This window comes from Lontra canadensis, unplaced genomic scaffold (genome assembly GCF_010015895.1).
Source record: "Lontra canadensis isolate GAN:19392208 unplaced genomic scaffold, GSC_riverotter_1.0 scaffold69, whole genome shotgun sequence".
In the NCBI taxonomy this organism is placed as follows: Eukaryota; Metazoa; Chordata; class Mammalia; order Carnivora; family Mustelidae; genus Lontra; species Lontra canadensis.
In genome coordinates, this window is record NW_022631063.1 from 7,399,735 (window position 1) to 7,427,600 (window position 27,866).

A 27,866-nucleotide genomic window follows, 5' to 3' on the forward strand; every position below is an offset into this window, starting at 1 on the left:
CTCTCATAGTTGTGAGTTTCAAATGGCAAGAAAATGCATCTTTTCTATATATGTATCACAGTAGGGTATAGCATGTTTATGACTCTGGTTTCTTTCTATTCAGATGGCTTTATACCATTACTGTTAACATTATTTTAGCTTGGCATGTGCAACATTGCCACATAGAGTAGACGGTTCAAAATTTGATAGCTTACAGAGGTAAACAGTAAAAGATACCCAAAGTCCATTTAGAATTTTGTGTGTTGTATATTGCTATTTTTGTGATGTGTGGCCTTTTCTTTTCTGTAATTTCTCTTCTAAATAAAATATTGAACATCCAGCAAACACAAAACCTGCCTCATTTGAGAAGAAATTTCAGAATTCCAATTAATAGTAGCCTTTAGAGTGTTTTGTATTTCATATTTGTCAAGGTAGTGTCAACTCTTACCAAGGTAGGTTCTTGGTAAACCCAGTAACTATTCATTGGTGTTTGTACTGAGCAAAGCAGTGCTAAACATAATACTTCCTATTATTGATTAATACAGTAATGAACATTTGGCATTGTGGTAGCTGTTTGGATAACAAATAATAGGTAATGATTATAAGATTGTTTGGAATATCTTGAAGCAAATAATCCACAATGAAGTCTTTCTAAATTATTCTTCTTGATGATAAAAATGATAGATGTTTATGATAATCTGGGGTGATTGATTCCTTAGAGACTTTGACCACAAACCTACTTTAGGGATGATTGAGTCTTGAGTTCCCAAGCTGTATAATCTATTAACCTTTACATATTTTAAGTTAATTATTGTCTTTAAATTCAGTAAATTGCATTTTTAAAATATCTGTTAAAACTATTTGAGTTTTAAGAAAGGTGCTATTTAAGAAAGGTTTTCTAATAATTTAAAAAAACCCATCCTAAGTAAAAATGCTTACGTGTTGTCTGATCATAGAGCTGTATCTACTAAGAATTATAGACAACTGTAGGAAAAAAATGTTAGCAATTTCTATAAGTAGTGTTCTGGTTATCAAAAGAGCAACTCCATGCTAAACATTTATAGACATTTAAAAACTTAGTTTTTACAGTTGAACAGATAATGGTGAAGAAATTAAGATGAAGGATGACAATCAGCTAGATGTTACTTTCAGAATAAAAACATTTAGAAAATAAACAGCATTAACTGTACCTCATCTGCCTTTGCATTTGAATAGCACATAGCTCACACAGTTCTTTTATTGCATTTTTAATAGTTGTGCCGCCTTTAGCTTTTTACTTTGAATATACTTTTTCCTGAAAGCCAGCTCTTTCCTGTAAAATTGATTTTATAGTCAAGTCTGAGCTTATGGTTTACCTCAAACTATCTTTGACTTAATATCTTCTGAAGATATTTAATTGGTTTATTTTATTATTTGCCAATATCTGAGATTTTTTTCATGATTATTTCATTCTTTTTGGGGGGTAAACCATCTGCCACAGAAATTGACACTACGGAGAGATTAATGATGATGAGCCGTAGAGAATCTACTGGGTTGCTTTAAAATATTTTAAAATTACAATTAATGAGTTCATAGAGCATTGTAATTTCTAATAGAGTTCCTTAAAGCCATCACAGAAGTTTCAAAGAATTTGCACAAGTGTGATACTGATTCGTATCGGCTTTCCTGAATGGCCTTTGATTCTTGTACCCAGTGAAAGGTATGAAACTGAGAAGTAAACATTTCTTAATGTTATGGACAGGAACACATTGGGTTTCTGGTATTTTGAGTAGTGATACTAAAGGAAAATTCTAATTCGTTTTCAAGTTAGTATTTTTTTTTAATAGCTCACTGTGCTTAGTCCAGGGGGCAGTTGTTTTTCATCACACTTTGAACCTTTTATAGTAAATTTCTATAGAAACCTGTTTCCTTTACCTTCACCAGAAGGTACTTTAAATATATACCACATATAGATGATTGTTACAAAGAAACATAAAATGGGTATTTTCCTGTCTTCTTTTGGTCATGTTTATTATAATCACTCAGCTTAGTATTCATACATTTACAGCTGAATAAACTCCAAGGATTGTAGATTTATAACCTGTTTATTGTGAAAAGATGTTTTGTTACAATACTTGTTTTAAAAATTGATAAACTCCAGGAAGTGCAGCATTGGCTGACACCTGCCCATAGCAGGTTTCCCAGCTACCTTTAAAGGATTCAGACATGTAAACTCTGGCCTGTGGTGTGACACAAGAAGTAAATATTAAAAGAAAAACAACATAAATAAAAATCCATCAGTGAGGTTGGAGAAGGGAGTTGTTGAGAGGTTTTGTTTTTAAGTATAGGAGGAAGTTGTGGGGTTAAGTTGTGTTTCTGCCTTTTTTTTTTTTTCTTTAATACAAATTCCTATGTTACCAAAAGCCCATGCTGTAGATTTTTTGTTTTGTGTGTTTCTAGTACTTTGAAGGATTGATAAATGAATTGGTTGTTTGTATGTGGGGATGTTAAAAGTTGTGGCTGCTCTCTCTGTGGAAGGGAAAAATTCAAATGAAGTTAATGGACTTCTTTTCCTAGCTCAAAAGTCACTGTGATGTATATTTTTTTAATGAACTTTAGGAATAAAGCTGTTGTCACAGTTGTATAATTAGTTTCAAAATGCTGCTTCTCTTATCATTAGTCTGGTAACTGTTAAAACTGTTTTCTGCAAACTGCATTTTACAGAATTTAAACTCTGAAACTATCAACTTTTATAGTTAAACATTGTATTAAATAAACTATAACAGTTTGTTTTGTATTTTTAAAATTACTGTTGTATTAGTTATTCAACATTTATTTTTATTAAAAGCTAAATAATGAAGATAAATCAACTAAAGTATACTTTTATTTTACCCTTGGGGATATAGAATTTGTATTAGGAAAAGCTGAGCAAAGAGTTTAACAATACTGAACTTCTTTAGGAATTTAGTCAGCAGTGATGATTTCCAGAAGGTTTGGAGATAAATTCTAGTGTAAATGTTAAATCATAATGTTTCAGATTACAAAGTGTTTTTTGCCTCAGCAAACCTAAGGTTAGATTTGGAATTTGCATTACTGTCTACTGGAATGCTACCATTTGCTTTTTAGTTCCTCCAAATTTCTCAGCATTGGGAACACTGTATTATATCCTGTGCCTGCCAGTTTTAATATAACACTCAACATTGTAAAGCCATATAGATGTTAATTGACTCGTAAAACAAATTGTCTAGTTTTTGGTTTCTTGTTTGGTTTTATTTTTATTTAAATTAAATTTAGATATATTTAGGGAAAATGCACCAACTTGAAAGTTAGTCACTGAAAATATATATGGTTAGATTAAAATGTTCTGACCATTCAGTGGTTTGTATGTGTTCAGAGGTGATATTAAATTCTCAAATTCTGGTGTGTTTTTAAATGCTTTATTTAGCCAGGAGAATATGTAAAATGTGAGTGCTTCATATGGACTGTGTAAATTAAATGTGTATTAAAATACTTTTAGTATCAATTTGCTTTTTCTATTTTCATTGCTTTTTAGGCTTCCTTCTTAAAACATATTTCCCAACCTAATACTGTTACTTCCTTTTTAAAGTGCTGATTGATAATTGTTATACATTTCTCCCCTCAATAACAAAATATGTATGTTAGCCACATACTTTATTTAATTTTTAAAGGAATTCTTTTATTTTTAAAAGATTTATTTGAGAGAGCATGAGCAAGCTGGGGAACGGTAGAGGGAGAAACAGACTTTCCACTGACCAGGGAGCCCAGTGTGGGGCTCAATCCCAGGACTCTGGGATCATGACCTGAGTTGAACACAGGTGCTTATCCGATTTAGCCACACTATTTTATTTTATTTTATTTTATATTTTTTAAAGATTTTATTTACTTGACAGAGACACAGTGAGAGAGGGAACACAAGCAGGGGGAGCGGGAGAGAGAGAAGCAGGTTTCCTGCCAAGTGGGGAGCCCAATGCAGGGCTCCATCCCAGGACACTGGGATCATGACCTGAGCCACCCAGGTGCCCCTTAGCCACACATTTTAGCTATGGATTACTTATATTGGCAGATTACAACAGTTGTGTTTCCACTGTTCTGATTGCCTTGCAAGTCATTCTTTTTCACTCCATTGTTTTGTGATTTTTAAAACTTAGCATAGCACTTTTTTTCCCCAAAGATTTGTTTGTTTGTTTGACAGAGGGAGACACAGTGAGGGAGGGAGAAACAGGCTTCCCAGGGAGCAGGGAGCCCAGTGCCTGGCTCCATCCTAGGAACCCGGGGATCATGACCTGAGCCAAAGGCAGACACTTAACAACTAAGCCACTTGGGCACCCCAGCCCTTTTGTTTTTAATGTGCTTAACTCTCGTAGAAAGACCAGCCCAAGTGCAGGTGGCTCGGGGTTAAGCCTCTGCCCTCAGCTCATGTCATGGTTTCGGAGTCCTGGAATCAAGCCCTGCGTCGGGCTCTGCTCAGCAGGGAGCCTTGCTTCTCTGCCTACTTGTGATCTCTCTGTGTCAAAATATTTTTTTAAAAAAGTAATAAAATGAAACTTTACATAAGGGAAGAAAACTAGTAATGTTTTATGTTCTTCACTCAGATTAGGTTGGTTATAAAACATGAGATTAGCCATTTTGTAGAAACATGTTTCCTGTTTTGTAATGTGAAGCTAGCTTTATCCAAAACTAGAAATGTAGGGGCGCCTGGGTGGCTCAGTGGGTTAAAGCCTCTGCCTTCGGCTCAGGTCATGATCCCAGGGTCCTGGGATTGAGCCCCGCATTGGGCTCTCTGCTCGGCAGGGAGCCTGCTTCCTCCAATCTCTCTCTCTGCCTACTTGTGATTTCTGTCTGTCAAAAAAAAAAAACCAAAAAAAACTAGAAATGTATAGTACTTTCTATAACAATTTAAAGAAAAAGATACATGGCAGAGGCTCCCTGAGTTTATTAGTTCATTGAGCCTTTGCATCTGGGTAATTTTTAATGTGGCAACCATAGGCCATAAGAACTACCAAACAATTTTATAGCCCTGTGAAAAAGGAAAATAACCTGTATTTCACTCTTAAACACATTCACCAATGGAATGTGTGAAACTTAGTTATTGTACAACTCAAACCTTTGAGTCAGATTGATGCACGGTCACCTGTATCAAATTGCTCATATAACTACTTGTAGAAAAATGACTTCAAGTAACTCAAAAACAATAATTTGCACATGTCTAGTGAGATACACTCTGCAAAACAAGCCACAAGTCATAAACTCTGTAATCCTGTTGTTAGTAATAATATTGGTAGTGTTTGAAACTAAAAAGTACTGAAAGATAAATAAATTTCGGCTGAAGAGAATAATGCCTCCAGTGGAATATTATTTAGCTATGAAAAGGACCAAAGTATTGATAATGGTAAAACTTGGATGAAACCTGAGAAAAATGCCAGACACTAAAGGCCACAGTATGATTCCATATAATTACATGAAATATCCAAAATAGGCAAATCCATAGAAACAAAGTGGTTGCCAGAGGCTGGAGAGAAGGGAAGTGGGAGGTGACTGTTTAGGTACAGGGTTTCCCTTTGGAGGAATGAAACATTCTGGAACTAGGTATGGTAATGGTTGTACAATATTAACAGTTCTACTTAGTGCTACTGAATACATATTTTTAAAGGCTAAAATTACACTGTTGCATATGCATTATCAAAGGGATTTGTTAAACTTTGGTAGTGATGGATATTAAACAGACATAATTGCACTTTGATGAAGAGCAGCTTTATTAATAAATTACAATCATAAAATTCACTTATTTGTAGCTCAATATTAGCTACAACTTAGTCTTCTCAATCAAAAATAAACTTTTTTCTACCATGTAAAACCTAGCCTTCCCTTAGACTTTTGAAAATTATTATATTTTGATCCCTGAGAGTTATAAAAAGGGAGCTGGACTCCAGTGACATCATTTGCCTGATAACTGGGTCTTAATCCACCTCTGTCCACAAAAACTGGTCCACGGCCACCTCCATGTCCTTCCCATACAGCTTTTACAAGAGGATAGATATACTTATTTGTTGATTCAGACTCAAGTTCAATTACTTCTCTGGCATAATCCTGAAATTCCTTTTCCTTTTCAGCCACAAGAGCTTCAGTAAGTCTGTAATACTCTAATTCTTCTTGTTTTTCTTGCTTTGCATTAAATTTATTTTGGGCCTATATGGGAAAGAAAAAAAGCGCAATTTCATATTGGTAGAGATCAATTTTCTAAGTATCCATAGCATTTAAAGTTGTAGATAGAATTTTCTAAACTCACTGATGGGTAACAATTTCTGACTTAAAAACTACATATGACCCTTGAACAACATGGGGGTTAGGGACACCAACTCCTGGTACAGTAAAGAATTCATGTATAACTTTTGACTCCAAAAGACTTCTAAAAGTTTATGATTGACCAGAAGCCTTACTGATAACATAAAGTTGACACATTTTGTATGCACATATGTATTATATGCTGCGTTCTCAAAATAATACCTTTTTCTTAATTTGGGGGGTTCATATTTCTAGGCTATGTGATTCATCTCCCAAGTTTTTTCAAATGGTAACAAATCTCAAAAAAAATTTCCAATATATGTGTTGAAAAAAATCCATGTACAAGCAGACTCCACAGTCAAACCTGTATTGTTCAAGGGGCACCCGTATATACTATAATTTCAGAAACTCCCATGTTTCTCACAGTAGTATGCTCCAAGCAGTGGCTCAATGAAATAGCCTTATGCAATAACATATCTTCAAACAATATAACAAAGTAGTTAAAAGCATGAATTTTAGGTAAAAAATAACTGAGTTTAGAATCCTGATTCTAAAATGAAACAAGATGGGATCAGGAGGGAGACAAACTCTAAGAGACCCTTAATCTCACAAAACAAATTGCGGGTTGCTGGGGGGAGGGGGAGAGGGAGAGGGTGGTTGGGTTATGGACATTGGGGAGGGTATGTGCTATGGTGAGTGCTGTGAAGTGTGTAAGCCTGATGATTCACAGACCTGTACCCCTGGGGCTAATAATACATTATATGTTTAAAGAAGAATCCTGTTTCTACCATTTATAAAAATGTGTACTTTGGCAGGTATAGAAGACCTACCAATCACTGCCTCCAACCTATCCACTATCCTTTTTTTTTTCTTAATCTCTACACAATGTGGGGCTCAAACACAAGATCCTGAGATGAAGAGTTGCATGTTCTTCCAACTGAGCCAGACAGGTGCCCTTCCCGCCATCTGCTATTCTGGAGGAACTCACTGAAATCCACCATTCTGAGTCAGTCCAATATACCATGTATATTGGTTAAATCAGCCAAATAAGGTTAGTGTGTGTGTGTGTGTGTGTGTATGTGTGTGTGTGTGTATGTGTATATATATACATATACATATACATATATATGTATATTGGTTAAACCAGCCAAATAAGGTTAAATCAGGAGTGAATATCTGAACCAAATTAAACCTATATATACATATACACATATATATGTATATATATATAAACCAATATATATGTATCATATATACTTTTATATATATACATATATTGTATATGTATATTGGTTAAACCAGCCAAATAAGGTTAAATCAGGAGTGAATATCTAAACCAAATTAAACCAATTACATTTTATTTTCCCAGGAACTTGCGGTTGTAACAAGTGACATTTACCAATGTACGTTTGTTGATCTGGAACTAAGTGGAGTAAGTAAACGATTTGCCAAAAGCCAATTTATATCTCATAATTTTTTTTCTTTTAACTCTTTATGTTTGCAAAAACATTGTTCTTTTAACTGATTATATGAGGTGATTTTAATGCGTTTTGATTGACAACTTTTTGTGTTAGCAGGATTTTAAGAAATTCTGAATTTGAGTTTGTCAAAAATTGAGTGATTTTATCTACATATGAATATCTTTAATATTTATGAAAATATTTTCCTAAATCAGTAACCAACACTTCAGTATAAAAGAGCCCAAACCTGATAACTACTGTACACTGAAATTTATAAACAAATAGAGCAATAATAACATATTAAACACCAATTTTTTGGAATTTAACTCAAATTCAAATTAATTCAAATACAATTCAAAATTAAGGTTTATGTGCTGAAAAAAAAGGCTTATGTGCTATTTGTTGAATTGGTGATAAAAAAGTAAAATGCTATAATTTAGAAACTTACAGAGCAACTAGGATATGTTTGATAGCAATTTGTGGAAAGATACTAAGGAAGCAAGGAGAAACATCTGAAGTACAGAAATGAAGTGACAAGGGAAGGGAAGGATTATCATAATGGATCATATGATTGATGCCTCAATTTTTATTGCATTAAGCATAAATAGGTTTATAAAGAAACTTTTAAAACATCGTTTTAAATTCCTAAAAATTACAACAGCTGGGGGTAAAGTAACAAGCATCTTAGAAGATGCTAGAGGACTAATTATTTTGAATACTGGAAAATAAAGGGAAGGGATCAAGTATTCTGTCTTTTCTTTAAAAACTCTACCTTAGGGAAACTGACTTGTTGATCATGAAAAGTTCTTTGAAGACTTGGGCAAATGAGTAAGAAAAAATGAGAGAATAACAGTATCTTGCCACCTCATGAACTAAGAGATCGAGGCAATAATCATCAAAGGCTGTTCCATGTGCCTTCTGAAGGAAGTATACAACACCACATAAGAGGAGTTTTCACCAAAAGATTTGAACCTGAATCTGACCTCAACGAGATTTTACCTGAAATGCAGGAAACATAATAAACTACACAACAAGGGTTCATCCATAAAAATCCAGGCTGTAGTAATTCAAAAAGACAATCCCTGTAAACCAGTAAAAACCCTCAACAAGTAAGTTGTAAAAGAAACAATAAAGACGAAGAGAGAACTTAAGAACTTAAGAGAGGATAGGGGTGGATAAGGAGTGTTAGATAAGAGACTTGAAAGACATATCAACCAAATAGAATATATGAACCTTATTTGATCCTGATTAAAACAAACTAAGGGGTGCCTGGCTGGGTTAGTCCGTAAAGCATGTGACTCTTGATCTCAGGGTCTTGAGTTCAAGCCCCACACTGCACATGGAGTCTACTTAAAAAAAAAAAAAAATTTAAAAACCAACAAACTAAAAAAATACAAGGCAATTTAAAGGAAATTTAAACACTGAATATTAATTGGTTTAGATGTAATAATGGAATTGTGATTATGTAAATTTGTAAAGAGTCCCTGAGTTTGAGAGATATATACTTAAATATACATTGATAAAATGATATCTGGGATTTGCTTAAAAATAATATGGCAGATCCTACTTCTGTCAATTGCTACATGAAGAGGTTGGCCATTTCCCCTCTATAAAAAACAAGCTTATTATTTAATTATTGAAATTCCCATTTCAAAGCACTGTTAAATGACCATGTATAAGCAACTACTTGAGAAATGTTTTTTCATGAAAAACTGCTACTAAATCAGGTAAGAAATGCAAGATTGGGGACACCTGGGTGGCTCAGTTGGTTAAGCGGCTGCCTTCGGCTCAGGTCATGATCCCAGAGCCCTGTGATCCAGTCCCACATCCAGCTCCTTGCTCGGAGGGGAGCCTGCTTCTCCCTCTGCCTCTGCCTGTCACTCTGCCTGTGCTCGCTCGCTCTCTCGCTCTCGCTCTCTCTCTCTAACAAATAAAATCTTAAAAAAAAAAATCCTTCTTAAAAAAAAAAAGAAAGAAAGAAAAGAAATGCAAGATTGCCTGGGAGATATTGCTATCCCTCCAGCTCAGGTGGTGAAAACTTGCAGATTTGCTGGACAATGATGGCAGATTCCATTTGGATTGAGTAGAAAAGCAGCTAGAAATTGAAGGGAAAGATTCTGGAAGTGAGATGGGCATAGAAGGGCTGAAGACATCCTTGTCTCATTGATAAACTACACATTCACACAAGGGACCCCAAAGAGTTTGCAAAAATTAGAAGCCTGGGGGAAATTGTGAATTTGCTGTTCTTAGGAATAACATCCTCAACCCACACATCGCTTGTGCGCCAGGGTTAAAATCATTTTATTAATGAACTGAACATAAGCCCCACCCACATTATTGGTTGACTGTCAAGCAAACTGTCAATTTACTGAAAGCCAAAAATATAAAGAGGAATTTTTGAAACCAGCAAGAGAAAAATGATGCATCACATTTAGGGGACCAACAATATGATTAACAGCAGATTGCTAATGGTAAACAATGAAGGCCAGAAGATGATGGAAGAATATATTCAAAGGGCTGGGAAAGAATGATACCCAGTAATTTCATACCCAATGAAATGAAGACAAAGGCCTTTCCACAAACACATAAACTGAAATGATTGATTGCTAACCCACCTGTGCTATAAAACATGCTACAGGAAGTCTTCAGGCTGAACCAAAATGGCTAATAAACAGAAGATGCTCAATACCACTCATCATTAGGGAAATGCACATGAAAACCACAAGTGAAATCCACTTCAAACCTATTTTGATAGCTATCATAAGCAACAAAACCATCAACAACAAACCCAGACCACAACAAATGTTGAGTATTCAGAGAAATTAAAGCCCTTGAATATTGCTGGTGGGAATGTTAAGTGGTAGAGCTTTATAGAAAACAGTATAGTCATTCAAGAGGCACCTGGGTGGCTCAGTCAGCACCTGTCTGACTCTTGATTTCAGCCCAGGTCATGATCTCAGAGCTGTGGGACTGAGCCCTGGGTAGGGCTCCAAATCCAGCATAGAGTCTGGGATTCACTCTCTCCCTCTGCCATTCCCCCTGCTTGCACACTCTCTTTCTCTCTCTCAAAATAAATAAAATCTTAAAAAGAAAAAAAGGAAATAGAACAGTGGTTCTTAAAAAAGTTACACCTAGGATTACTATATGATCTGGCAATTCTATTTCTGTATATATAGACAAAAGAATTGAAAGCAGGACTCAGACGCCTGTGTGGCTCAGTCGGTTAAGCAGCTGCCTTTGGCTCAGGTCATGATCCCAGGGTCCTGGGATCGAGTCCCGCATTGGACTCCCTGCTCCACAGAGAGCCTGCTTCTCCTCCTCCCTCTGCCTGCCACTCTGCCTACTTGTGCTCTCTCTCTGTCAAATAAATAAATCTTAAAAAAAAAAAAAAAAGAATTGAAAGCAGGACTCAACAGATAGGTGAATACCCTATGCACAGAAGGATTATTCACAATAGCCAAAAGATGGAAACAACCCAAATGTCCACTGATGGATGGATGTATAAATAAAATAAGGTCTATATGTACAATAGGATATTATTCAGCCTTAATAAAAAAAGGAAATTCTGACACATGCTAAAACATGGATGAGTCTTGAAAATATTATGCTTAGTAAAATAATACAGATACAAAAGGGCAGATATGATCCCACTAATATGAGGTACCTGGATTATTCAAATTTACTGGGACAGAAAGTAGAATAGTGGTCACCCAGGGACTGGTGGAAAGGGGGAATGAAAAGGTATAGAATTTCAGTGTAGAATGATGAAAAAGTTATGGAGATGGGCAGTGATGATAGTAAATGCACAAAATGGCCTTGAACTGGTACACTGAAAAATGGTTAAAATGGCAGATTTTATGTTATGTATATTCTACCACATTTTTAAAAAATGCTAAAACACAATAATAAGGAAACATCCCAGGAGTGCTTGGGGTTCAGTTGCCTTTGGCTCAGGTCATGATCCTAGGGTTCTGGGATGGAGCTCCATGTCAGACTCCCTGCTTAGCAGGGAGTCTGCTTCTTCCTCTCCCTCTGCTGTTGCCCCATGCTTGTGCATTCTCTCTCAAATAAATAATTTATTTTAAAAACTCCACAAACAACCCAATTGAATAATTGGCAAAAGATTTGAATACACACTAAATAAAAGAAGGCACACAAATGTCTATAAAGGACATGAACATATGCTCAAAATCTTTAGTCTTTAGGGAAATGCAAAACAACACCAAGACATATCACTGCACTAGAAATCGTTTAGGTTAACAAAAACAAGTGTTGATGAGGATATAGAACAATTGGTCCTCGCATACGTTGCTGGTAGGAATGGAAAATGGTACAGCCATTTTGGAAAACAGTTTTAAGTCATAAATGATGAAATGCCATGTCCTCTATGTGTGTTCTAAAATTTCTGGTACCCCTAGCACCACAACTTCAAAACCAACTCCCAAACAACATAATGAGCTCCCAAACAACATAATCTCTGGGCTATAGTTACAAAGAGGGAAGAAAAAGTAAAACGAAGAAGATAAGCATCATGGCCTGCCATATGAATTTGCATTTTCTTTAGTATGTACAGTAAATAGAAGGATAAATATCTGTGCAAAGGACATAAACCTAGTATGGGAACTTCAATACAGATAAAAAGAGAAATTAACTCCACATTTTTTATATATTTTATTGTGTCATAACCATAATGGTCATTTGATCTTATTTGACAGATGAAACCACCTGGGAAACAGAAAACTAGCATGAATTCTACATTACATATTTACTGTTAAAATAAGTATAAACATTTAAGAATAATTACCATTTGCTGAATATGGGCATCTCGAAGTTCTTGACGTTCTTTATCAGCTTTGCGTTTTTTCTCCTTCTCATGCTCTTGGAAAATCTGATCTGCTTCCATGATAGCCAGCAATTGTTCTTTGGCATCTAGTTTCCTCTGTATTTCTTCTTCCTCTTTATTTTTCATCTAGATGTTAAAAGGCAAAGAGAAAAAACATTTTTTAAAAAATCAACCAGTGCTAATAAAGCAGTGTTAGGAAGCTCCAAGCAGAAAGCCAGGAGCAACCGCAAGGGCAAAAGTTACATGAATCTGAGCTGATTCCTACATGGTTGGTTTACTTTGGTTTTGTACTATTTCTCAAATAACAGGAAACACACAATGAAAACTTGAATGATACTGGTTTAAAAAATAAAATACAGGAACAGAATAGCAAGATCTTCCCAAGGTAGAGGAATATTTGTAGGTAAAAAATTAATTGCTATAACATTTATAAACTAAATTAAATATTATAACAGTCAATTATGTAGGACATAAGGATTATCTGAAGGATAAAGAAATACAGAAATGCAATAGGGTAATTTGTAATTCGTTAGTCTTAAAAACATTCAAATGTATATTAAGTGACTAACAATGTTTGCATTTCAGATAGTTCTGAAACAAGAGATTATTATTTTGTGTCTATGAATATCTTATTTGTAATTGATTATCATGTGAGCTTCCATTAGAAATTAAACATGGCCTGACTTCAAGAATATAGGAAGATAATTCATACATTATTTTTCAAATCTTTGCTATTTTTTTGTCAGAGAAGCTGAAGGAGTGGAAACTACAGTGGAAAGGACTTAATTTTTTTAGTAGAAGTGCTGCCAAAGCGAGCACAGGACTTAATTGTTTTTTTTAAGTTTTATTTGTCATAATTGAATTGCTTACCACAACAGCTCTATATTCTGCAATTGCTTTTAATTCTGCTTTGTTTTTTTCGTATTTTTCTTTTTCTTTTTTTTCCTGTTCAGCCTCCGCTTCTGCAGTATCTCTAGCAATAATCAAATCTTCATTGTCAAGTTTCTCTTTCATTAGTTCACTCAGAAAGTTATTTATTCTTTCTCTCCTTTCTTCCATTAGCCTGTAACAAAATAACCATTATTTGTTAAATCTTCATGAATAGATTTGTTATGAGCCAAAATAATTTCATGAGAAATCAGATATTTTATAGTTTTTTACAAAACTGAAAGGAGACTCATTGTTCCTCATATATGATATACTGATTATTTTAAGTGAAGACTGTTTTTAATACTTTATTTTTAGAATGAAGTATATTTTAAAAATCTAAAGGGAGTAATACAAATATCTTGTGTGTAAGTACATGTGTGTGTGCATGTATGTGTGTGTGTGTGTGTGTGTAGGTAGGAAATAAAGTATTAAAATTCTCACAATGAAAAATTTTCAAAATACTTAATCAGACACCCTGTTCCCTCTAATGTTGGAGGCTTAGGTTATAAAATAAAGGTCTTTCTTTAAATGAAACCTTAAAAATATCTAATAAAAGTTATCAAAACCTGAATAAATCCATCCTCTTACTATATAGTCTGTTTATAATTTATTCATAGCACTTTACTGACTTCATCTATTATTTATTTATTTATTTATTTATTTTTATTTATTTGACAGAGAGAGAGAGACACAGCAAGAGAGGGAACACAAGCTGGGGGGAGAGGGAGAAGCAGGCTTCCTGCCACACAGGGAGCCTGATGCGGAGCTTGATCCTAAGACCCTGGGATCTCGACCCAAGCCGAAGGCAGCCGCTTAATAACTGAGCCACCAGATGCCCCCTGACTTCATCTATTTTTTTTTTTAAGATTTTATTTATTTATTTGACAGACAGAGATCACAAGTAGGCAGAGAGGCAGGCAGAGAGAGATAGAAGGAAGCAGGCTCCCTGCTGAGCAGAGAGCCCAATGCGATGCGGGGCTCAATCCCAGGACCCTGAGATCATGACCCGAGCCGAAGGCAGAGGCTTTAACCCACTGAGCCACCCAGGTGCCCCGACTTCATCTATTTATATGAAGATAGATAACTGTCCTTTTACACTATGAGATTTCTGAGGTCAGAGAATGGGTAAGTCCTCTCTCTAGTTCAGAGCCGAGAATGGTGACAGGCATGTCATTAACAACAACTAGGTATTTGTTAAAGGAACAGGGGCATTTTCATTTGGGGTTGGGTGAAAAATACTTTTTAATTTAGATGTGAAAGAATCACTAATGTATTGAGTGAATTTGCAAAGCTATGTAGGAGAAGTGAGAAGAAAGGACACAGTGCATATCCCAAGGAAATTATAGTCTAAAGTGGAGAAAAGACATTTATGCAAATAACAATACATAGCACAGGGAATTTCTCACCATGAGAAATTCTCACCATGAGAAAGCTAAAAAGTGACATAGGCAGATGAGAAAAAAGGAAGGCTTCATGGGAAAGGTGATACTGCATCTAGACTTTCAACAACAATATTCTAAACACTTTTTTTAAAAAAAGATTTCATTTATTTATTTGACACAGAGAGAGAGATCACAAGTAGGCAGAGAGGCAGGCAGAGAGAGTTGGGGAGACAGGCTCCCTGCTGAGCAGAGAGCCTGATGTGAAGCTCCATCCCAGGACCCCACGATCATGACCTGAGCCGAAGGCAGAGGCTTTAACCCACTGAGCCACCCAGGTGCCCTCTAAACACTTTTATTGATTGCCTACCATGTTCCAGAAACTATTCCAGGTGCTGGGAATATAACGGTAAACAAAAACATTAAATCTCTGTTCTAGAATTTTCATTACAGCTGGGGTAGAGGGATAGTTAACAAAGTAAATAAAATGAGGAATGAGGAAAAAGTAAACAAACATAAACAATGTGGGGTTGGGCTGTAATTTTAATTAAGATGGTCAGGGAAGGCCTCATTGAGAAGGTGACATCTGAGTAATGATTCTTTTGAAATAGTTTAGGGAGGTCAGAATTCCCCAGAGAAGATATAGGAGAAGTCCAGTGTGAGTGATGAGGAGGCAAAGAAGGAGAGAATAATAGTATGCGATAAAGTCCAAGAGATGAGGCTGGGTTCACCTGGGAATTAAGATGGTGCAGAGCCTTATGGGCCTTAGTAAATACTCCACATGAGATATAAAGCATTGGAACATTTTGCACAAGGCAAAAGTGGGATGTAGACAGAAACACAAGGTACTGCAACTGGCCTCCTCTCTCTTACTTCATCCTAAACTTCTCACTAAAGTAAGCAATGGCCTCCATATCTGATGGACATTTCCTTTTTAAAATCTCATTTAGGGGCGTCTGGGTAGTAGCACAGTCAGTGAAGTGTCCACCTCTTGGTTTCCGCTCTAGTTGTGATCTCAGGGTTGTGAGATCAAGCTCCCTGTTGGGCTCCACACTCAGTGCACAGTCTGCTTAAGACTCTCTCCCTCCCTGTGCCCACTCCCACTCTCTCTCTCTAAAATAAATACATAAATCTTTTTTTTAATCTCATTTAATCCCTCTATTGACCTAACACCAAAGACTGCTCTCTTCTTTTTTTTTTTTTTTTTAAAGATTTTATTTATTTGACAGACAGAGATCACAAGTAGGCAGAGAGGCAGGCTCCCTGAGAAGCAAGAGAGCCTGATGCAGGCCTCAGTCCCAGGACCCTGGGATCATAACGTGAGTCAAAGGCAGAGGCTTAACCCACTGAGCCACCCAGGCACCCCGAGACTGCTCTCTTCTTATGGAAACTCTCTTGGTTGTTTCTCTGATTTTCTTCCAATTTCTGGAAACTCTTCTTTGGTCTTTACATGATCTTCTTTGTCCATTTGACCCTTAAATATGGACTTCCCAAGGGACTATGCCACCTTCATTTCTTACCTACTCACCATAGGTGAGCTCACCTGTATCCCCAGTTCCAACTACCACTTATATATCAATGGCTCACAAAGCCATCTCTAGCTCATATCCCTCCCCTACTGCAGAGATTTCACTATTTGCAACCATCTACCAGAGAAATGTCCTTGATAGTCCAAGGGAACCCTAACTCTGAGACCATCATGTCACTAAATGCCCTAGTTATATATAATGACTTACTCTTTAAAAAAATTGATGACTTTATTTGTTTATTTGTCAGAGAGAGTGAGCACACAGCAGGGGGAATGGCAGGCAGAGGGAGAAGCAGGCTCCCCGCTGAACAAGAAGCCCAGTGTGGGGCTCAATCCTAAGACCCTGGGATCATGACCTGAGCCGAAGGCAGACGCTTAACAGACTAAGCCACCCAGCATCCCAAAAGATTTTATTTATTTATTTATGAATGACAGAAACAGAGAGAGAGAGAGGCAGAGGGAGAAGCAGTCTTTCCAGTCCCCTGGGATCACCTGAGCTGAAGGCAGACGCTTAATTGGCTGAGCCACCCAGGCACCCTATAATGACTTATTCTTAAAAATTACTCTCATATATCACAACTTCTGAATTATAATAATTTCAGGTAGTACTTCATTAATTACATGAATTACTTTTAAATCTTACCTGTGTGTTTCAGCTTCTTTTTCTTTCCCCATTTGCGCGAGACGCTTTTTAGCTTTGATAAATTTTCTAATTTTTTCATCTTCCTCCTCTTGCTGCTGCCGTTCTACAGTTTTGATGATATTTTTGTCATTAATATTTTCCTTGGGGGGAAAAATTAGGTATTATCCTATTGCAAAGAAAAATATCTTTCATCATATGAATATCTAACAAGAACCTGTTAAATGGTCAGAGCTTCTGACTCAGTTATTTCTCTCTTGGAAATTTATCCCAAAGAAACAATCAGAGATATGCATTAAGCTTTACGTACCATGTACTTTATCCCAAAGTCATTTATAAGAGTGAAAAACTGGAAATAACTTCTAAATCTTTAATAATGAAAAAATGGTTAAATAAATTATATTCTCAATGATATGGGAAGATACAAATAATGAGTAAGTGGGGTGAAAGGAGAATATAAAATACTACATAGCATATTTCAGTTTTGAAAACATATAAAGGTACAAGTTTATAATGATATACAAGTTTATAATGATATAATGAGAAATGTATCAAATGTTAATAGTTAATCTCTGGGGTATGAGATTATATATGTGACTTTTTGTCTTAATGTTTTTCTGTATTTCCTTTCAAATATCTCATTTCTTTAAAATATTAATTAAAATAAAAAATAATTAAATAAATAAAATTAAAAATAATTCTAGGGGAGGCTTGCTGGCTCAGTCAGTTAGGCAGCCAACTCTTGGTTTCATCGGCTGGGGTCATGATCTTAGGCTTGTGAGATCGAGCCTCACATTGGGCTCCATTCTCAGAGAGGAGTCCGCCTGAGATTCTCTTCCTCTCCCTTTGCCCCCCCACCCGTGCTTTCACTCTCTCTATCAAATAATTGAATAAGGGGTGTGGGGATGGCTCAGTCAGTTAACCATCTGCCTTTGGCTCAGTTCAAGATCTCAGGGTCCTAGGATCAAGCCCATGTCAGGCTCCCTGCTCAGCAGGGAGTGTGCTTCTCCCTTGGCCCCTCCCCTCACTTGTTCTCTCTCTCTCATAAATAAAATCTTAAAAAAAAAAATCTTTAAAAAACTTTATAATCAGAAAATGTACATTAAATATTTTCATTTAATGTTTAAATAGTTAATATAGTTATATGGTACACAAATTAAAAATATTTAATAGATACAAAGTATAAAGTGTCTTTCTTTCCCCATCCACTGTCTATCTCCCTATATTCCTAATTCCCCTACCAGACATGATCACTGTGAAACTAGTTTCTTGTCCAGACTTTCTTTTCCCACATACACAAGATACAGATATATATTCTAACAAAACATTTTAATATAGGTCATTATGTTTCAAAACAAAAAATATAAATCTGTTCATATCAACATATATTCTACCACTCCAGCCTGAATTAGACATCACAAAAATAGGTGACTTTGAACACAATAGCCTGGATATATAGATATGTTAGTGTATTTAGTAACTATAAGTAGAAACCAATTGAAGTGAAAGATGCAACATTTAATCTTCCAATACATTTTTAATCCAGGGTCTATTATGCTTACCATTCTTAAGTACTCTCCTATTTTACGGCTATTACTTTTAAAAGCCCATAATCTGGTTAGGAGAAGCATTAGTCAACATGAGAAGCTAATAACAATATCAAACTGTTAAAGGTAGTTGTTCTAAATGATTTCTTAAAAGTTATATTTTGCTGTTTTTTTCTAAGTTTATTATAATATTCATACAGGTTTTTTAAAAATAGTAAAGAATAGAGTTAATTAACACAAAGTTAATTCTCATTTTTAAAAGTTGAAAGCCTCAGCTCAAGGTTACATAGCTACTTAGTGGTAGCATTAGCATTTAAAAGTCTGTCCCATTCCAAAGTGTCTTGGAGAGATAAAAATATTGTACCCATGGAACAAGAATAAGATTTTATGCAAAAAGAACAATAGCATTACAGGTAAATCTCTTTTAGAAATTAAAACTTTAGTAGTTAATTGGTAGCTTAATTTGGTAGCTTATTTTATTTTGTTAAAGATTTATTTATTTGAGAGAGAGAGAGCAAGCAAGAAGGAGGAGCAGAGGGAAAGGGAGAGAGACAATCTCAAACTCTGAGCTGAGCATGGAGCCCAACTTGGGGCTTAATTCCACGACCCTGAGATCATGACCTGAACTGAAATCCAGAGCTGGGAAAAAAAAAAAAAATCAAAAGCTGGATCCTTACTTAACTGGCTAAGCTACCCAGGTGCCCCTTGGTAGCTAAATTTAAAATTCAATAGAAAGCTTAAAAGACAAATTTGGGAATAACTCTCAAAGTCAAATGAAAACCAAAAATGGCAGGAATAATTAATTGCCTACCTAAGCTTCTTTTTTTTTTCTGCGTTAGTAGCAGGACCCAGATTTTGTTCAGAGTGGCAACATGCTAGTCTAAAAAGACTGTATTTCCAAGCTTTCTCTTCAGCTAAGTATGACTAATTATGACCAATGAGATTTAGTAGAAATCATTAACGACTTCTGGAAATGTTCCTTAAAAGGAGAATAGATGGTTGGGCATTCTTTTTTGTCCCATCTTCTCTTCCTTCTTGCTACCTGGAATGTGGATATGAGAGCAAGAGCTCCTGCAGCCATTCAGGGCCACGGGGCAACTTTGATGATAGAAGCCATCTAGGTTTCAAGAATAGCAAAGCAAAAAAAAAAAAAAAAGAGAGAGAGAGAGAGGTTGTTTCAGTCCCTGTTGATTCTGGAGTTGCCATATCAGCCTTGGAATGACTACCTCTGCACTTTAAAATTTAAGGTACTATTACCTTTGAGCCTTCCCCTAACTAAAAAAGTTAGAAAAGTTGTTTTTTTTTTTAATTACAACATCAATTCAGAAAGTCCAATGTATATCAGAGGGGTTCTAGAACAGAAGAGACAAAATGGAAGATTATACAAGAAATAAAATACGAAGAGCTTCCAGGATGAAAGGAATATATGTTTTCAGATTGAAAGCATCAACTGAGAGCTCAGCAAAATAATAAAAAAGAACTACACCAAAGTATTTCACTGTGAAGTAAAAATGACCCGGAAATCTTTCAGAGAGAGAGAGAGAAAAATAAAATACAAAATGCCATATAAAATGTCATCATACTTCTAAATAGCAATACTGGAAGTCAGATGATCATGAAACCATGAATACAAAATTCTGAATTCTGAACCAGAATTCTATGTCCACTCAAACAATAAAGCAAATATGGCTTTAAATGATAACCATTTCAGATGAGAATTTTTAAAATTGACCTGTATATCCTTTCTTAGGAAGTTACTCAAAGATGTATTTCAGTAAGATGAAGAAGTAAGCTAAGAAAAAGGAGGGCATGGAATTCAGGAAATGGGAACTGCAGCCCAGGAAAGTGACTCAGGGAAGTCCCAGAATGACAGCTGGGCAGGCGGCCTAGAGAAGGACAGAGGACTTGCATGGGGGAACTCTAAGAAAATCAAGAACAGATAATTTAATATTACTTAGATGAATATTTGAACACTAATATCAACATACATTTGACAGAACTTACAGAACATATGGAAAAAAACTGAGGTATACAGTCATCAAAGCAAATACACAATTATTTTAATCTTAGAAAAACATTTTTGCAAGCAAAGAAATATAATCATGGTATATTAGTTGGCTTCTCAGAGAACAATATTTTATAATAACGATTTAGCTAAAATTGAGACAAAATTATTTCAGGGGAAGGGGAGAATGGGAAAGGGACAGCATTAGAAAGAGCTAAATCCTCAACTACCAGGCCAGACAGAAAATGTCTAAAATTGATAAATCAAGATGCATATCTTTAGAATTAGATATATATTTTTAAAATATACAGATTATTTAGAATATAATTTCATATCAGAACAAACAACTAAAAGAACCTGGAAGTGGTTGTCTCCATGAAGCAGAAGGGGTAAAGCAAAGAACTGCTACTCTTATTTTAAGCTTTTTGGTGGTGTTTGATGTTTTAATTCTGTGCATGTATTAGTTAAGAATAAAAACTAATTTTAGAGAAAAGAACATAAAAAATTACAAAATAAAGTGAGTTGCAATAGGCACAAAACAACTACTACATTTACTGAGTACTTCTAAACAGTGACACAGACATGGGACACATATTACCCCATTCATTCCTCACAACTTTCATTTAAAGGACAAGAAGATGTGGGGTGCCTGGGTGGCTCAGTTGGTGAAGCATCTACCTTCAGTTCAAGTCATGATCCTGGAGCCTTGGGATTGAGCCCTGCATGGGGATCCCTGCTTAGTGGGGAGGCTGCTTCTCCCTCTGCCCCTCACCCTGCCTGTGATCTCTTTCTCAAATAAGTAAGTAAAATCTATTTTAAAAAAAAAACAAGAAAATGTATTCACTTGGAAAAAAGTCTCATTCTTTCCTCTATTGTTCATGCATGAGAGCGTCCACATAAATCCATAGCAAATACAGCTCCCTCGATGTATATTTAGAAACCCAACTTAATGACAACTTCTTTTCTACTCCACAATTTTTTATAAAAAGTATATTAAAAGTCATGTGCTGGACTCTATACATATTTTGAAGAAATGCTGTATTTTTTACTTACAAAAAACAGTTTTCTGCTTTCATTTATCTCTTCTTTTTTCTTTTCTAGTTTTTTCCTCATTTCTATTTCATATAATGCATTCTGTCGCTTTATTTCCTTAGCATCCCTTTCTTCATGTTTTCTCCTTCTTTCTTCTTCCTCTTTATGTTCCTTGATTCTAAAGTAAAAACATAACTTAAATTGAGAGCAAGGCAGAAAAATAAATTATATTTTAAAGAAATGAATTAGATTCTAACCTGGGATGATTTGAAGCTGTGGGGAAACTTATGAATTTCTTTGGGGACAAGAACAGATATATAAAAAGCAGTTATTAAAGCAAATCTAATTTTGGTTAGCCCAGAATTGTCAATATTTTCCTTTCTCCAACATTTGTTTCATTCCTGACCAAAATTAAATCCTATGCTAGATTCAAACGTTACTTTCTTTTAGAAAGAACTAGCTAACTAAAGGACATTATAGTGGAATGGTGACATTATTTTACAGAAAAGTCCTTAATCCCTAGTGTTTCTCAACTTCAGCACTACAGTTCTAGCCTCTTAGGAAATGGGCTAGCCACTTTGGCTGTCATTCTTTCTCTAGCCAACATTCACTAGCTATTGACGCCTTCTGCGTGGTAAGCCACAAGGGCTTATGTGTGAGTGCTTCAGAGATCCCTGAGCACCCTCATTACTGCAGGGCTGTGTTCTGGGAGATGTAGCTCCAGCTCTACGTCTTCAGCCCACCTTCCCAGGCCCATCATCATCACTACCATGAGCTTCCATCATCAGTACTTTATTGCAAACTCTGAGTGCCTTATCTGGCGATCAATCCTCTGCATACTGGCAAGGCAGCTCAGCCTGAGATGCCTACTGGCCCATGCATCCTTGTCAGCCAATCGAGTGTGCAGGTTGCTCCACTGCCATTCTCTATCTGCTGCTGTCTCTAATTTTTTTTTCTTCCTAAATAGATAGACACAGGGTAACTCAACAACAAACTTAGATGAAAAGACTGGGGAATAAACCTTTCTTTCATATGCACCCAATCCAAAAGAATTTTTTCTTGGAGACTCATCACTCAGCTTCAGAGGGGAAAATTCCTTTTCCCTGTGCCATGGAGAACTACACAGTAAAGTGAGCCAGTAAGTTCACTTTGGTATTATGAAGCCAATGCAGGACAGGAGATTCCCAGTTGATACATCTGTACAGAGTAAGCAGCTTTAGAGCCACAGTCATTTTCTTTGGGAGGAGCTAAGAAAAAAGTCACTGCAGCTTACAGCTAAACCAGGTTTATGATTGCCCTAAAAATACTAGATTTTCAAAAATTTTTTATTGTCTATTTAGTTTGTTAGAATTATTAGAAGCAAAGAAGATTCTTTGAGCTGGTAAGATACCCACTGATGAATGGGAGAGCAAAATTCCGCACAGAGGGAAAAACCTGTGAGAAGGCCCTGAGGCAAGCAAAGGTTTGACAGGTGCTCAAAGGTTTGGAGATCGGTATGATAGAAGTAGAATAAGTGAAGGGAAGGAGTGGTAGGAAAGGAGGTTGAGAAGATGAGGCCAGATCATACAAGGGTTTGCAGGAGATTGTCATTTCCATTTTCTTTTAAATGAACAGAAAACCACCAAAAAGTTTTAGGTGGGAGAAAAATATGATCAATTTTTATTTTAATAAAATCTCTCTGGATGATGAAAGGAAAAGTACTTAGGAAGAGAGAACAAGAGGCCAGTTAAGGAGTTGAGGCAGTAATCCATGGGACATGAGGGTGTCTGGACTAATATGACAGCAGTAATTTTAAGATTCATTTTGGAGAAAAAAATTCAACATCAAGTTGCTGATAGATTTGATGTGGAAAATAAAGGAACATGAAGAACTGAGGTGTATTCCTAGGTTTCTGATTTGAACAACTGAGTGGATAAAGATGCAACTTTCAGAAAGTCCACTGTGAGGATGGAGAATCAAAATTTTATTTCATATTAGACATTTAAGATTTTTTATATCTTTGAGACTTCCAAATGGAGATGTCTTAAAGGCAGTTGGATATGTAAAGCTGGGACTCAAAGGAGTGGTCTGAACAAGAGTTAAAAATGTGGAAGTTATTAGATTTAAGATGTGTTTCTAATCATTAGGAATGGATGATGATCAGTTAAGCCCTCATCTCTCTCTCTGCTTTTTCTCTAGATGATCTGATCCAGGGGAAAGTGATGCAAACTATCCTATGATGATTTTTCCTTCTTCTGAGAAGCTGATGAGATAGATTAACAGTAACTGGGTTGTTCTTAAGCAAGGTCTATTGGCTTCTTCCCAGAGAAAGTCTTACCTATCAATAGAAGGAAATAGAATTATATGCAGTATCTATAGATATTATTAAATTTCTTTTCAATAATTATGGGTAAGCTTCTTGGTCAAAACCCCTCCGTTTGGGGATTTTGGTGTCAGTACGGTCCCTCATTTGCCCCATCCTCATTATGCCCACTGGGCTGTGAGCCACAGGCAGATTCTTAGACTACTGAAAGCCCAACAATGGAATAGACTGCCCAAGTCTGCACTTAGAGATTGTTTTAAAAATGTAGGAAATCTCTCTTTCAGGCCCAGGACCAGCAATCATACAGTGTGTTTTAGTTATCCATTGCTGAGTAGTAACCCCTAAATTTAATGGATTAAAATAATAAACATTTATTGTTTCACACCATTTCTGAGATTCAGGAATCTGGGAGTAACTTAGCTGGGTGGTTCTCCAGAGGTTGCAGTCAAGATGTTAGTTGGAGTAATAGATACCTGAAGGTTTGATTGAGGCTGGAGAACCTATTTTTAAATATCTCTTGGCAGGAAGCCTCAGCTCCTTGCCACATGGACGTTCTACATAGAGCTGCCTGAGTGTCCTTATGCCATGGCATCCTCAAGAATGAGTGATCCAAGATAACAAGAGGGAAGTCACAATGCCTTTTTTTTTTTAATTTCTTTTCAGTGTAACAGTATTCATTGTTTTTGCACCACACCCAGTGCTCCATGCAATACGTGCCCTCCCCAATACCCACCACCTGGTTCCCCGAACCTCCCACCCCTGTCCCTTCAAAACCCTCAGGTTGTTTTTCAGTGACCATAGTCTCTCATGGTTCTCCTCCCCTTCCAATTTCCCACAATGCCTTTTATATCCTAATCTCTCTCAGGATGTTACACTTCATGACTTCTACTGATTCTCTTCACTGGAAATGAGTTACTCTGTATAGCCATCACTCAAGGGAGGGAGGAATTAGACTCCACCCTCTGAAGGGAGGAGTATTAAAGAATGTGTGGACATATTTTAAATCACCACCAGGTAATACCTGAATAGCACTTGGTAGTACAATTACCAGGACATGGAAAAGAGTGTTGCCTCTTGGTATCCTCTAGTTTCCATTTCTTTGTGATTAAAATATGGTCTTTGCTCAAAGTGGAAAGTCATTCCAAATTTTGGCATGCCGTATACACCCGGCCTACAAGGCACATCATGATCTGGCCCTAGCCTCTCCCCACTCTCATCTTTAACACTGCTCTCTTAGGCCTCTTATTATAGTTCTCTTGCCTACTTGTAGTTACCTAAACCCATCATACTTTAACTCACTTCTGGGACTTCACCCCTGCTATTTCCTCTGCTTAACATACTTCTACATCTCCACTATGCAGGACTTATTCCTGCTCAGTTTTCACACTTTGGTGCTATAACTGATCTTTTCTAAAAATTAGCCCCTTCTCTAGACTGGATCAGATGTCCATTTTATATGCTTCCACATACCCTGTATGTATATTTGCCAAAATATCTACTATCATACCCTAATTATCTGTTCCATATTTATACCCTCCTCCCCAGATTGTAAACTTCTTAAAGAACAAAGATAATTGTATTCATTTTCACATTTTCAGTTACTAGAACAGTGGCTGGCAAATGGAGATTGTCCAATAAATATTTATAACAATGAGTGGATGATTGGATGAATGAATTTATTAATGAATGAAAAAATAGCCTATCTTAAAATTTTTCCCCCCAATAGACTCTTATTTAAATTTTTTTTCTTTTCAATTTTAAATAGGGCTCCACACCCAAAATGCAGCTCTAACTCACAACCCTCAGGTGAGGAGTCCCATGCTCTAACAACTGAGCTAAACAGGTGCCCCTGAATAGACTCTTATTATTCAAGAAAGTGGGGGTAAACACTCTCCTCCTCTCTCTTCTACCACATGGTCCTCTGTATCTATTCAGGTTAATACTAGTGTTAGTATTCCAGTTCTATTGTTCACTTCAAGAGGCTTTTTATGGGCTCATTATCATTCCTACAGTATCTTAAGTGACATACATTCTGAATTGTATAAAACTGACACATGAATCAACATCCAACACAATACTACTTGGTGATAATTCTATAAATTCATATACCTAAAAAAATTTATAATAATAGATTTGCATTTTCCTTTGTAGTCCTCAATTACAGAATTGAATGTTTCTTAATAAATTTAAGGTATATGGGGCGCCTGGGTGGCTCAGTGGGTTAAGCCGCTGCCTTCGGCTCAGGTCATGATCTCAGGGTCCTGGGATCGAGTCCCGCATCGGGCTCTCTGCTCAGCAGGGAGCCTGCTTCCCTCTCTCTCTCTCTGCCTGCCTCTCTGTCTACTTGTGATCTCTGTCTGTCAAATCAATAAATAAAAAAAATCTAAAAAAAAAAAAATAAATTTAAGGTATAGAACTTATGGAAATTTGCAAATTGGCAACCCAAACCCACATGTCAAATAGCCTTCCCTTCCTAAGTCCCCATAATGCAACAAATAGAATGGAAGAAATTCTATACCACTACTAGAAACTAAATAAAGCAAAGTCTTACCTTATACTTGAATTTTCAAGAAATTTCAGCAAAAAAACAGGGCACTCGAGAGTACAATCAAGTTAAGTAATATTTGGACATCATTCACAAAGACAAAGCCCACCAGGAAAAAGAAAGGAATTTAAGGTGACCTCAGAGCCCAATCAACATCTCCTAGACTACACTGAAGATAAGCCAAAGAAATAAACAAATCTTAGACCTGCTGGAACCTCTAACCAGCACATGGAAAGCACATGGAAAGACCCCCATGGAAAGGGATCCTGTTGGCCTGATCACAGCCTACATGCAAAGGTTATAGGTAGGTAGATGGCCTGTGAAGGTGTTACCACTTGCCAGGTGATTTCCTGGAGATCAGTCTGCTACCTGCAATTATCTCAGAGCCACAACAGCCAACATAAGAGAGATTTCTCAAAGGTGACACACTGCTCAAATATTTGCCTCCGTCTGCCAATGGCTCTGTCCCTGACTTGTATAAAACCCTTGGGGCTCAACACTGACAAAGAAAAAATTATAAAAAATCCAGAGGCTTCCCCTTCTCTTTTTACTAAGAGATGAAGACTACAAGAAATGAAGACTACACAATATGGCAATACATGTATCCTGAGAATTGATATCTATGTCACTCAGACATTTGTGACCATGAGAAAAAAAAAATACACACACACACACACACAACTCAAAACCATAATAACAAAAAGAGACAGATTTAAGCACATAAAAATTAGTATTTTCTTGGGGCACCTGGGTGGCTCAGATGGTTAAGCATCTCCCTTCAGCTTGGGTCATGATACCAGGGTCCCGGGATCGAGCCCCAAGTTGGACTTCTTGCTCAGTGGGGAGCCTGCTTCTCCTTCTCCCTCTGCCTGCTGTTCCCCCTGCTTGCTCTCTTTCTCCCTGTCAAATAAATAAATAAAAGTCTTTTTTAAAAATTAGTATCTTCTAAATACTAAAACCATTCAGGGGCACCTGCTTGACTCAGTTGGTAGAGCACATGACTTTCAATCTCAGGGTTGTATGTTCGGGCCCCATGCTGGGTATTGAGATTACTTAAAAATAAAATCTTTAAAAAGAAAATACTAAAAACATTCAGAAATGATGACAAAAATCTGCAATACGTCTAATAAAGAGTAATATCCAACATATATAAAAACTGCTTTTTAATCAGTTTTTAATCAATGAAAAACGTACACATCAACATGAAACAACCTACATAAGAGAACAATGGAGTAACCAATTTATAACAAAACCCAAAACAGATGAATATTTACACATGAAAAAAATAACCTGCCTCACTAGAAATTGAGAGAAATATAAATTAAGAGATATCACTTTTTGATCCATTAAATTATTTTTTTTTAATATTTTATTTATTTGACAGAGAGACAAGT

General features: G+C 36.2%; 1 protein-coding gene across 1 annotated transcript in view; it reads right to left on the reverse strand.

Annotated features, from left to right (window-relative positions):
- Positions 1-5,719: 5,719 nt before the first annotated feature.
- CCDC173 (coiled-coil domain containing 173) overlaps positions 5,720-27,866 on the reverse strand; it is a 34,259-nt gene continuing 12,112 nt past the window's right edge. Inside the window, exons 5-9 of the mRNA XM_032880403.1 lie at positions 21,647-21,803; positions 17,045-17,184; positions 13,435-13,627; positions 12,526-12,690; positions 5,720-6,165 (exon numbers count right to left, since the gene is read on the reverse strand). Coding sequence (XP_032736294.1) covers positions 5,821-6,165; positions 12,526-12,690; positions 13,435-13,627; positions 17,045-17,184; positions 21,647-21,803 — 1,000 coding nt within the window. The 3' untranslated portion in view covers positions 5,720-5,820. The remainder of the gene's footprint in view (positions 6,166-12,525; positions 12,691-13,434; positions 13,628-17,044; positions 17,185-21,646; positions 21,804-27,866) is intronic.